Here is a 13,338-nt window from a genome sequence, read left to right as displayed (position 1 = left end):
TACGATTATTTAGATTGTATTCAGCCATTTTAATTACGATTTTCAGTCTTTGACCGGAATAATCTGAATTGTGGCTTTTGAACCCTCCTTGTTCTGGATGGGGAGCCAAGTAAATAGGATTGGGTTTGAGCAAATCAAATCTACATATCAAAAGAGAAGTCAACAGGATGGACCTTTAAGACATCCCTTATCTTGGGTAGAAGGCTGTGCTTCTTTCTGAGAAGAGGCGGTTTAGGTTTGCATACAAAGAGGAGTCAATATTTAGGATCGGTTTGATCTCCACTTCAGAGATATGCTGGCACCTCTCCGGTTGGAATGCAGACGTGGGCATTTGTATTAGTAAAGCCTCGTGTGGCGCAGAGTGTTAGGGCAGCAGAATGCAGTCCTAAGCTCTCGCTCACGACCTGAAGGTTGCGAGTTCAGGGAGCCGGCTCAAGGTTGACCCAGCCTTCCATCCTTCTGAGGTCGGTAAGGTGAGTACGCAGTAGGCTGGGGGGTAAAAATGACTGGGGAAGGCAATGGCAAACCCCCCGCAAAAACAGTCTGCCAAGACAACGTCACAATGCGACATCACCCTAGGAGTCGGTCACGACTCTCCGCTTGCAACGGGGGACTCGACCTTTAAAAGGTCCCATTTCCTCAAGTCAAATTGGAAGCTTTGGAGCCAGAATGGGGAAGCGTCATATCTGTCAGAACCCTAGAAGTGAGGGGAACCTTTGGCGTTGGTCTACTGGAGAAGATACTCTTATAGCACCATAAGCGCCGACGTCTCCGCTAAGATCATCGGCGCTCGTGCAGAGCGTTTACACTGAAAGACCTATCGCGGGTTTCTCGCTCAGCGCTTCACCTTCTATGCGAAGCGCTGAGCAGGAAGCATTTAAGGGGCAACGAGAAGACAGCGATCCAGCGGTCGTTTCTTCGCTGCCTGAAAGTCCTCGTTAACGACAACTGAACGATTAGTGATGGTTTAGCATTTACATACAACTATTATCGCTCACATTAGTTTGTTTGAATGAGTTTGGAGCGATAACAGTTGTGTGTAAAAGGGCCTTCAGCTTCCCCGGTCGCGGTTATATAAGAGGTCGCCCTCAGACTTGGCAATGATGGGATGGAATCGTTACACTTTGTAGATGGATGATGAAGTCGTGTTAATTATAAACTTTATCACCAATTCACGACAGAAGGACAATTATTAACCCTGCGCTCCATTATTACGGAGTTGTAATAACCTATTACTGTTAAACCTTCCATATTGTTGGACTCTGTTTAACCCCTTAATGACATGGCCTATTTTGGGCTTAACCCCTTCCCGCTGCAGGGCGTAAGTTTACGTCCTGGCAGCCTGGTACTTCCCGCAACAGGGCGTAAACTTACGTCCTGGGGTTAGCGCAGGATCACATAAGATCCCGCGCTCTCTCGCAGCGGGAGCCGGCTGTCAGTCACAGCCGGCGTCCCGCTGCAACAGCGGGGGGGCATCGGAGATGCATCCCCCGCTGTTAACCCCTTCAGCAGTAGCTCTGCCATGCCTTATACCAGCGATCATCAGGGCAGTGGTTAAAGTCCCTCAGGGGGACACAAATGTTATAAAAAAAACAAAGATTAAAAAAAGAATTTTAAAAAATTTAAAAAAAAAAGAGTTAAAAAAACCATTTTTTAATGCTTTTTCTCAGATTAGCATAAAAAAAAGGTAAAAAAAAAATAAAACCCCACATATTTGGTATTGTCGCGTCCGTAACGACGCGTACAATAAGTTGCACATGCTTTTGACTGTGCATGGAAAAAAAACGCAAATAAACCCCCTAAAAAACTGAGGCAAAATGCTAATTTTTAGCATTTTGCCTCACTAAAAACGCAATAAAAGTGATCAAAAAAGCCGTATGTACCCCAAAATGGTACCAATAAAATCTACAGCTTATCCCGCAAAAAATAAGCCCTCACAGAGCTCTGTACATCAAAAAATTAAAAAGTTACAGGACTTTGAATGCAGCAATTTAGAAAAAAAAAAAAAAAAAAAGATTTCCAAAAAAAGGGTTTTTATTGCAGAAAAGTGGGAAAACCTAAAAAAAATGTAAGAATTTTGGTATCGTTGTAACCGTACCGGTCCGCAGAAAAAATGGAATGTCTCATTTATGCTGCATGAGTACTGCTGTAAAAAAAAAATAAAAAAAAATCTATGGCAGAATTGATGCGTTTTCTCTCCCTGCTATCATTAAAAAAAAAAAAAAAAAAAAAAAGTTTTACAATATAGTCTATGTACCCAAGAGTGGCACCGATAAAAACTACAGTTCGCCACGCAAAAAAACAAGCCCTCATACGGCCGCGTCGACGGAAAAATAAAAAAGTTATGACTTTTGATAAACGGAGAAGAAAATCCGCCAAAAATTGTTGCGTCCTTAAGCCCAAAATAGGGCATGTCATGAAGGGGTTAAAGACGCACCGATTTTTGGTGGATTTTCATCTCCATTTATCAAAAGCCATAACTTTTTGACTTTCCTGTCGACGCGCCCGTGTGAGGGCTTGTGTTTTGCGAGACTAGTTAGTTTCTATTGGTACCATTTTGGAGTACATGTGGCTTTTTTGATCCCTTTTATTGCGTTTTTAGCTTTTTTTTTTAAAGTTTAAAATAAAAGTTTAGAATAAAAAGAATGTGCAACTTATTGTCATTACGGACGCGTCTATACCAAATATGTGGGATTTAAATTTTTTACCTTTTTTACGCTAATATGAGAAAAAGCACAAAAAAGTTTTTTCTTACATTTTTCTTTTTTGTACATTTTTCTTGTCTTTTTTTTAACACTATGTGTCCCTCTGGGGGACTTACACAATACCACTGATGATCGCTGTGACAGTATTTCTGCAATGCCTTATGGCTTATTACAGCGTTCAGCAGCGGGAGGCCGGCTATCACTAACAGCCGACTCCCGCTGCTGGATCGCTTATGATCTCGCACTATCCCCAGGACGTAAATTTACACCCTGGTGCGGGAAGGGGTTAAAGCGGAATCTGAACCTTACGTCCTTGAAGATATAAGATGTCCTTAAGATGTAAAGGGGGCGAATAAGCAGCAAAGAGAAAACGTTTAAATTACTAAAATAAGATGGCAGCAAAAGAGGTCCAGGGGCGCATGATGACCTCTTTACAAGTCACTGGTCAGACCACACATGGAATATTGTGGACAGTTTTGGGGACCGGTACTCAAGGACATATCAGAGCTTGAGTGGGTACAAAGGGGGCAACTAAAGTAATAAACAGAATGGGCGGACTACAATACCCAGAGAAGTGATCAAAATTGGGGTCGTTGAGTTTAGAAAAAAAGACATCTGAGGGGCGACCTAATAACTATGTATAATATATCAGGGGTCAGTACAGAGATCTCTACCAGCATCTATTATACCCAGGACTGTAACAAGGGGGCGCTCTAATAACTATGTATGGATATATCAGGGATCCGTGCAGAGATCTCTCCCATCATCTATTATACCCAGGACTGTAACAAGGGGCGCTCTAATAACTATGTATAGATATATCAGGGGTCAGTACAGAGATCTCTCCATCATCTATTATACCCAGGACTGTAACAAAGGGGAGCTCTCTGTGTCTAGAAGGTTTCTACATCGACACAGAAGAGGGTTCTTTACTGTAAGAGCAGTGAGACCATGGAACTCTCTGGCTGAGGACGTGGTGATGGCGAACTCGATAAAAAATTACAAGAGTATAATTATTAATGATCTGGGGATTATTCCGATTGGAGTCGGGAAGGAATTTTTTTCCCCCTTAAATGGGGAAAATTGGGTTCCATCATCAGAAGTTTTTTTGCCTTTCTCCGGACCAATATTGGAGGGGTAATAGGCCGAACTGGATGGACAAATGTCTTTTTTCGGCCTCACACACCATGTTACTATGCCATGTGAGCAGAGCCTTAGTATGTCCCCGTGCCGAACTCACCTGCTGTACTTCGTTTAGAATGGAATAGGCACTCTGAATCTGTCGCTTGCTAAGTTTGCCCAATGGCATCTTCTGGAGATCGATCTAGAATAAAGGAAAAATATGTTTACTATGAGGAATGAAGGGCAATTTCTTATTGCTTGAAGTAGAAATAAGGCATCACAGAGCAGCCATTAAAGGGGTTGTCCAGGCTTTAAAAACCTCACGGCGGCCTCTTACATATTTACAATATTCCGGGACTCGGCTTGTACTCCCAGCCTCTGTAAGTACAGCGATCTGAGGACAAAGCGTCTCAGAACGAAGGGACCCCCAGAGCTCATACGAGCCATTCATACACCGATCAGCTATTGACGACCCATTCTAAGGCCAGGCAATCAAACGTTTAAAGTCCCGATAACCCCTTTAAAATGAAAATCTATATACGCTGACTGGCCGCTTTATTCGAGCCCCGGGCCCCTTTCATAATTGGCGCTTCCCTGTATGTAAGTTTCCCCATGAAGCCTCTGTGGAGCGGCGGATTGTATGACCCTGGTCACTGTACAGTAAAACAAACATTTCATTTGTATTTTACAACCGAAGCAGCAAATACCTCGAACTCCACCATGGCCTTCTTCATGCTCTCCACATCAAATATCATCTTGATGAGCTCCTGCACCGGCTTAGGCAGTTTAGATTTTGCCCCGGCTCCTTCTGAGAGCTTCTTCACCACATCCTCCTCCTGCAAGACACAAGGAACTTCCGTCTAACTCCACAAACTTGCCGCCTCTGTCCGTGAGCGGGTGTAAGGAGGCTACAATACAGAAGCCCTGGAACCCCAATGTAGTCACGACGTACCTGCCCGTAGTCTATCTCCAGAGGGTAGAACTTGTTGGGGTACTTGGTGAAGTTGGTGGAATGCCATGCATTGCCCGTCTTTTCTTGGTAAAGGTTCAAGAAATGGTCAATGGCTTCTTCTTTGGAATGCATTTCTTCTAGTTTATTACTGCCGATGACCGTTCCCACGCGACCCCAGGAACGGAAGACCCAGTACCTGCAGAACGCAACGGAAAAAGGCTCATTGCAAGTCTGTGCAGGTCCAGAAGGATGGGGCTTTCTCTACTTCCATCATTAACCCCTTAATGACGGCCATTTACTGATCTCACTAATGGGCTTTAAACCGGCACAAACATTTTTGACTGACAGTGGGGCTCCTGCTCTAACCGTGAGTAATGGAGAAACCTCAGACACTGACAGTTTAACCCTTTACAGGCCACCAGCCATAGCAACTGCAGCATGTAAGCAGAGGATAGAAAAAAGGAAAAAAAAATTCCCAACAGAAAACCCTTTTTAAAATGGTTAAAAAAAACAGCACATGATTCGGTATTACTGTATTCGCACTGACCCAGACAAACAAGTTTTTTGGGGTTATTTATGAACATTTTCTTCTTATTTGGACCTGCACTATGACTGCAATACCAAATTTATGCAGTTTTTAGACATTTTTGCACCATAAAAAAAACACATTTTTAAAAACAATTAACTCTGCATTGCCGCATTCTAAGGGTCCATTTTGGCGGGATGAATGTCGGGCAAACGATGTCCGACACTCGTCCCTGTGTGTCAGCGCTCCTGCACAGGCGCTAGTAGTGCTGGCTCGCTCACAGAGCAGCCAGCAGGGGGCGGGGTGGCTGCAGGAGATTTCTCTCCTCTTGCTCCCGCGCCCCCCTTCATTGAGATACACAGCGGCCGTTCACTACAGAACGGCGGCTGTTTAAACTGCACGATGAGTGGATCGTCCATCGTTTATGCTGCATAGGGTGCTGGGCGATCAGCCATACAAGCTCCTGTGCAGCAGCAGCACCGCAGCGAGTATGTGCGGGGACGAGTGTCGGGCATCGTTTGCCCGACATGCGCCCCGTCTAAAAGGGCATTAAGACCCATAACATTTTTTTTGCCAGCAGCGGAGCTCTGTGAGGGCTTGTTTTCCTGCGGGAAGAGTTTTCATTGGTTACCAGTTTGAGGCACGTCCGACTTTTGGATTGCTTTTTATTGTGTTTTTTTCAGAGGTGAGCAAAAGAAAAATGGCAATTCTGGCATTACTTTTTAAATGTATCCTTTACTGCGTGGTGAACGCTGTACAGACAGATTCCAAAAACTGTGGCAGAATCTCTGGATGTTTTTTTTTTAATCTCACCCCCTGATCTCCCATAAAAAAAATATATAATGTGTTGTAGAACTTTATTACATGTACCCTAGAGCGGGTCTATTAAAATATGCAACTCATCCCAGAAAATAAAGCACGCCCTACCACGACTATGTCAACAAGCTATGGCACTTGCAATGCAGTGAGAAAAATTGCCTGGTCCATAAGGCAAAACAAATAGTGCAGTCACTGAGGGGTTAATGCACGGCGTTACCTGAAGTCTCTGTCGTGTTCTATCAGCTGCAGTTTGTAGTAGGAGTTCGTTCCTCGGGTTATATCCACCAGGCCCAGGGTAGCACTGAAGATCTTGCCGCTCTTTTCCAGCACATGACATGAATTTTCCAGTCCTGACACAAAAAAAAATTACATTTTCGAAGACGAACCACGGACTGCAGCGTTTAGTCTACGAGCGCCCCGCACCACGCCAGCAGTTAGGGTCATCCATGATGTATCCGCTAGATTTGCAGATTTGTTGCACAAACTATTCACACGGCGCAGAATCAGATGAATGGAGTGTTGCAGTAATTAACCCCTTCCCACCAGCCATACAGCTATATACATCCTGACTGTGTATGTGCCATGTCGTTAGGACTAATATAGATGTCCAAAAGTATATGCTGTGTATGCAGAAATTTTTTACGTTTTTAACAATACATTAAATGGAACCGTTTTAGAATACGGCTCATCCTGCAAAAAATAAGCCGCCATGTAGCCAAATAAAAAAAGTTATGGGAATACCAGAAGTGCAGAATGTGATTTCTACATTTGCGATGGGGCTGGCGGTAGCAGTGCCGGCCCCATTGAAAACGATGAGAGAGCAACGTGATCTCCTGCCACAGCGGGGATGAAGGGAACCCCTGCAGGAATGCGAGGCTGCTTCCTTGTGAGACGCCGGGGTTTTCATAAGGATTGGGAGGTCCATATTGGGCCGCGAATCACATCCCGATATTGCCCTCGCCAGTGTGCAGGAGCCTTGAGTCACATAGAATCACTTACCAGAATCGGGGTCGACAGCCGCTCCTCCTTTGACGGTCAACTTCATTTTTTTCTCCGATTTGCTGCCTCCTACAATTATGAAACAAATCTGTTATTCTGCGTTCTTGTAAAATGAATTTGCAGATATGACAATAATCAACGAAGAGTCGTCCGCTTGGGCTGCTACAATGTATTCTGCACTCAGGTTGCACTAAAAACCCTCCATACACACTAACCCCTTCCTGTCCAGGGCGCAAGTTCATGTTCCGGTTGGGAAGGGTTTCCCGTAAATGTACGTCTGAGCCTGCGCCATCTGCAGTGGGGGCCAGGTGAGTGACAGATCAGTGAGGACACCGATCCCCGCTGTTAACCACTTACATGCCACAATCAAGTGTCCCACTTTAAACATTGAGGGCCAATGGATTGTTGTGGCAGTAAGATGCCAGTCAATGGCATCCGGGTCCACCATAACATGTCATTGCTATGTTAAGAAATAATTGCAGAAGTACTGCAATGTATTATCAAAGTAATCATAACATTAGAGGTTCAGAGGAAATAAAAAGGTTAGAAAAAAAAAATAATTAAAGTAGTGAACAATAATCAAGTGAGATTCTGACTTCAGTGGAGGCCGTCCGCGGCAAAATAGAGCACGCTGCCATCTTTCCTCCGCTCGCAAAATACGCAATTCGTATCCGTAAGTGTGAAGGAAAAAACTACAAAAAGTTCATGCCTTTCAATGCTTGTTTTGCCGCGGATCCTCCGCTTGCAGGTCCCCCAATTGGAATCAGTCAATCTGAGACCCCCTAATGCTGCACAAAACCCCAAAACAACAATGGCAGAATAGAGTTATTTTTTTTTCTCCCTGCCATCCAAAAAAAAAGAAAAGTTCATACAAAAGTTATACAATATGTTACATATACCCAGAAACGGTACCAATAAAAGCCACAGCTCACCATTCAAAAAACAAGCCCTCATACGGCCCTGGGGATAGAAAGATCAAAAGCCATGAAAATCCCCAATAAGATCATTATGTCCTTAGGAAGTCCAAAACAGACCAGGTCACTAAGAGGTTACAAACATGAGGGTTCCTGAGTAAGGAGAAGCTGGGAGGAAAAGCTGTTGAACAAGTGATCGTTTGTCTGACCGCTATTGTACTGGCACCATAAGGAGGTTAATGACCGCCCGTACTCGGTAAGCTGGGCTTATTGGGTCTTGCCTGGTAAGGCATTGAGAATCGGGGTTGGAGACGGTCAGTCCCCGTTCTTCCATCCTACTCACCCTGCTCCTCCTTCACCTTCCCCGAGCTCTTCCCTGTGCTGGACTTCTGCTTTGGCTTGGCTTCCACTTCCATCTTGACCTCGGCCCCCCATGTAGAGATCCCGTGCTGCGTCAGAAGCTCCTGGACGCCCTTACCAGACTGCAGCTCATGGAGGAAGTCCTCACTCACCACCCGCACGTTGGCTGCTTTGACGTCTTCCATCTTCTTATTCATCTTCTCCACCTCCTCTGTTAATGGCCAATACACAGACAGGTTACTAACACATTCTTCACTGCAGACGAGCTGCTGGAACGATTCCCTGCACCCCAACACATTATACGTGTATAACAAGTCATTCAGAATCCGTCGCTGGTAAATATTTGCGGCCCCCGGGTCCGTTAATCAGCCAGGTGACAATATATCTATAGCACCAGTCATTGCAGCAAGGACCGCTCCAACGAATACTTCCTGCAGTACCCCCTTGAGGTCTCAAGGGATGGGGTGGGGGGAATAAGCTGATAGAGAAGGGGGGGGGGGGGGGGGAGAGTGGGAGGAGCCAAGACCGGTAGAATGAGTGGGACGTGCCGCATATTATGCACTTCCTTAATCTATCAGCCACTGTAATGCTGCTGCGGGTGACGTTATAGAGCGACTTGGTACTTACTCGGGGTGCTTATGCAAACTGTAGCTTTATTTACAGATCCGGTCGTCTTTCCGCCCAGCTCTTCAATCAAAGCCTTAAGTTCTTCTTTGTTCTTGGACAGTTTGCCAAGTACCAGAATCACCATTTTGGTCAATGGTTTGCCTAGGAATGTAAATGAATGAACATTTTACTTCTGCTGCCTCGTATTAATTCCTCTGACACTACAGGGAAGCTTCACGCACCTTCAGGCAACGCCTCCTCTTTAACAGCTGGAGCGGCGATAGTGACCGGAGCGGTCACAGGAGCGGGGGCGGCGGGAGGGAAGGCGCGGTCCTGTCTTTTAAACTTGAACTTCTTCAGATACGGAACCTCATGGAACTCCTGGATACAGGAAGCCGGACATTATGTCAAGGAAGTCGACAAAGCAATTCCAGACTTTATATACTAGATACTATGAGGACCGCTATGCCAAGGACAGGATGACAGAGCAGAAGCGTGCTGCACCATACCTTTGGTATAACCCAGTCCTTTCTGCTGGGGGTCTGTGTTTTAGCAACACATTTGGTCCAGGCGCTGATATCTCCTGTACAATAGTAAGCATCCGTCTTGAAAACAAACTGTCCTTTACATTCCTCGCAAGGGAGCAAAGCACCGAACGCCATGCCGTCCGACACCCGGTCCACGATCTACAGCAACAGAGATGAAAAGGAGTCAACAAGCAATACAAACACTAATAATGCAGTGATCTATTCAGAAGGTCTGGTATCCAAAGGGTTAACCGGCGATCATGCATCCACAAGCAGAGCATTGGGCCTTTAAAAGGGGTTTAGGATAAGTCATCAATAGGGTTCCACTGCCGATATCCCGCACTGCTGTCAGTACGGACAGCGTTGGAAGCGGATAGTGCTGTCCGTATTGCAGCAGCCCAGTTGGGTACTGCAGACACAAGTCCCATTAAACACAATAGGAGCAATGCCTGTAGTACCAGACTGAGCCACTGCAATGTTAACAGCACTATCTGCTTCCAACATTGTCCACACTGCTGGCCTGGGAATGTGTTGATCAACTATTGCTGACCTATCCTGAGGATGGGGTGGGGGTCCATAAAAAAAAAAAAAAAAAACAAAAAAAAAAAACTGGACAACCCCTTCAAGTGTGATTACATTAGTTGTACCAAGATTTTAAGTTATCCCCTATCCACAGGATAAGGAAAAACTTGCTAATCAGTGGGGATCTCACCACTTAAACCCCCGTCAATCATGAACAGGGGTCCCATGGCCCACTGTGGGAGTCACTGTAGGAGTCACCCCCCCGACCGTGACTTCTGGCGCTGGTTGAGCATGCACAATCAGTACTTTACTCATTTCACTGGAGCCAACGGAAATACCCGATTGCTTACCGCTCAGGTATCTCAGCAGTCCCACTGAATGTGAATTGAGCACCAGCACACCACTCAGTCTTCTACTCACAACGAGGGCTGCAGTAACTACACAGAAGTGGGACCCCCGTTCTCGAGATCAGTGGAGGTCTAAGCGGCGAAACCCCCAGCAATCAGCAAGCTATCACATTCCATGGATAGTGGATAATTTGTAATCTTGGTACAACCCCCTTCAATAAAAAAAGTAATGCAGCAAGCAGGTGACGACCGGAAACGGCCACTCCCTTCCTCCCCAATCACTGCTGAGTGCAGCAGATATGCCTATACAGTAGTCACAGCTCTGCTCTCCCACTCACATTCGCCTCCCCAGATGGGACCTGCTGTTTATTAGCGATGAGCAGCTCCTTCAGGTCGTTGGTGCTGCAAACCTTCTTCAGCTCGTCCTTTATACACCAGATGAGCTCCGTCTGTTCCTGTGAGGAGTAAAGGGGTAAGTTACACAATGCATGTAATATAACTAGATGGATGTGGTCGGTCCATAACTGTAACACAATGCATGTAATATAACTAGATGGATGTGGTCGATCCATAACCGTAACACAATGCATGTAATACAACTAGATGGATGTGGTAGATCCATAACCCTAACACAATGCATGTAATATAACTAGATGGATGTGGTCGATCCATAACCCTAACACAATGCATGTAATATAACTAGATGGATGTGGTCGATCCATAACCCTAACACAATGCATTGCTTCTGCCCTTCCTATAAACACTCCTGCAAAATCTAACAGTCCAGCAGGAAATCTATGGAGGACCTGCTGCAGATCTGGGATCCTAAAATCAGCAACGACCATAACCCGCAGTCATGTTTTTTCTAACCCAATACAGCCCCTTTAATATCTTCATTCTCTGAGAAATAAAGGCATTGTGCCATTCCCTCTATGCATCCTGAAAATGTGCAAATCTATTTGTCACTGTGTTCCCATTCCCCCCGCTTATTAACAGCGACCTTACACACGCCATACATTAATACTTAGTGGGGCTCCTTTTGCCGTAAAGACATTAGATACTCTCTGTGGCCTACTTTCTACCAACGTCTGATGCTTTCCCTCCATTCACCCTGCAAATGCCTGGCGAGTTCTCTCAAAAATGATACATCGGTTCGTCTATAATGATGCAAGGAGCATAGTCATTGAATAGTTAAGCAATGGAACGTTCTACGGAGTGACAAATCCCACTGCTGCATCTTCATAGCAGCTGGACGTACGTTGGGGTGGAGGGATGTTTTACATAGCATGGTCCACTGGTTTCAGGGACGAGAACCATGAACACAAGAGGTGTACCCTGACATTCTAGACAATGTGCTGCCAACAATGGGGCAATACTCTGGGAATGGTCGGCCATACTTACAAGACAATGTGCCTTGTCACACATCCAACGTTGTGTTACATTAGTTTGAGGTTATGGATGCCACACAATGGGACTAGCCTGTACACAGTCCCAACCTGAACCCTACTGAACATCTGTGGAATGAACTGGAACGGCGGGTCAGGAAACATGAGCAGGGTCCATTGTCTGAGAGAACTCACCAGATGTTTGCAGGTTGGATGGAGGGAATTGTCAGCTGAAGTGTATCAGGTGTTAGTAGAAAGTATACCATGGAGAGTATCAAATGTGATTAGGACAAAAGGAGCCACACCAAGTATTAGCATATGGAAATAAATACTACTTGTGATTCTTGCTCAGCTGTCCAAATACTTATGGAGAGTGTACAGTATGTACGCACCATCAGCAAGTGGAAAAGGAACAACAAGCTATAAATACAGTCACACTTTTTACTCACCTTCAGCAGTTTCTCAAGCTTTGATTCCTTTTCTCTCTCTTTTTTTAATTTCTTTTTGGAAACAGCAGATCCGTCCACCTCATCGCCTTTTCTCTTCCTAGATGAATTTCAAGAGAGACAGAGAAATAAATCTACACATTAAACGGAATCACATTACTGATCCTGAGTTACATCCTGTATTACACTCCAGAGCTGCACTCACTATTCTGCTGGTGGAGTCACTGTGTACATTACATTACTTATCCAGTACTGATCCTGAGTTACATCCTGTATTATACCCCAGAGCTGCACTCACTATTCTGCTGGTGGAGTCACTGTGTACATACATTACTTATCCTGTACTGATCCTGAGTTACATCCTGTATTATACTCCAGAGCTGCACTCACTATTCTGCTGGTAGAGTCACTGTGTACATACATTACTTATCCTGTACTGACCCTGAGTTACATCCTGTATTATACCCCAGAGCTGCACTCACTATTCTGCTGGTGGAGTCACTGTGTACATACATTACTTATCCTGTACTGATCCTGAGTTATATTCTGTATTATACTCCAGAGCTGCACTCACTATTCTGCTGGTGGAGTCACTGTGTACATACATTACTTATCCTGTACTGATCGTGAGTTACATCCTGTATTATACCCCAGAGCTGCACTCACTATTCTGCTGCTGGAGTCACTGAATACATACATTACTTATCCTGTACTGATCCTGAGTTACATCCTGTATTATACTCCAGAGCTGCACTCACTATTCTGCTGGTAGAGTCACTGTGTACATACATTACTTATCCTGTACTGACCCTGAGTTACATCCTATATTATACCCCAGAGCTGCACTCACTATTCTGCTGGTGGAGTCACTGTGTACATACATTACTTATCCTGTACTGATCGTGAGTTACATCCTGTATTATACCCCAGAGCTGCACTCACTATTCTGCTGCTGGAGTCACTGAATACATAAATTACTTATCCTGTACTGACCCTGAGTTACATCCTGTATTATACCCCAGAGCTGCACTCACTATTCTGCTGCTGGAGTCACTGTGTACATACATTACTTATCCTGTACTGATCCTGAGTTACATCCTGTATTATA

The 13,338-nt window shown here is 45.0% G+C and overlaps 1 protein-coding gene across 1 annotated transcript in view; it reads right to left on the bottom strand.

Annotated features, from left to right (window-relative positions):
• Window positions 1-13,338, bottom strand: part of PARP1 (poly(ADP-ribose) polymerase 1) — a 39,878-nt gene that overhangs the window by 8,709 nt on the left and 17,831 nt on the right. The window contains exons 5-15 of the mRNA XM_066595136.1: window positions 12,234-12,330; window positions 10,738-10,854; window positions 9,513-9,689; window positions 9,246-9,384; window positions 9,025-9,165; window positions 8,381-8,608; window positions 7,124-7,192; window positions 6,342-6,474; window positions 4,780-4,975; window positions 4,535-4,663; window positions 3,946-4,029 (exon numbers count right to left, since the gene is read on the bottom strand). Coding sequence (XP_066451233.1) covers window positions 3,946-4,029; window positions 4,535-4,663; window positions 4,780-4,975; window positions 6,342-6,474; window positions 7,124-7,192; window positions 8,381-8,608; window positions 9,025-9,165; window positions 9,246-9,384; window positions 9,513-9,689; window positions 10,738-10,854; window positions 12,234-12,330 — 1,510 coding nt within the window. The remainder of the gene's footprint in view (window positions 1-3,945; window positions 4,030-4,534; window positions 4,664-4,779; window positions 4,976-6,341; window positions 6,475-7,123; window positions 7,193-8,380; window positions 8,609-9,024; window positions 9,166-9,245; window positions 9,385-9,512; window positions 9,690-10,737; window positions 10,855-12,233; window positions 12,331-13,338) is intronic.

Source organism: Eleutherodactylus coqui, chromosome 3 (genome assembly GCF_035609145.1).
Source record: "Eleutherodactylus coqui strain aEleCoq1 chromosome 3, aEleCoq1.hap1, whole genome shotgun sequence".
Lineage (NCBI taxonomy): Eukaryota > Metazoa > Chordata > Amphibia > Anura > Eleutherodactylidae > Eleutherodactylus > Eleutherodactylus coqui.
This window is presented reverse-complemented; position numbering and strand designations above follow the sequence as displayed.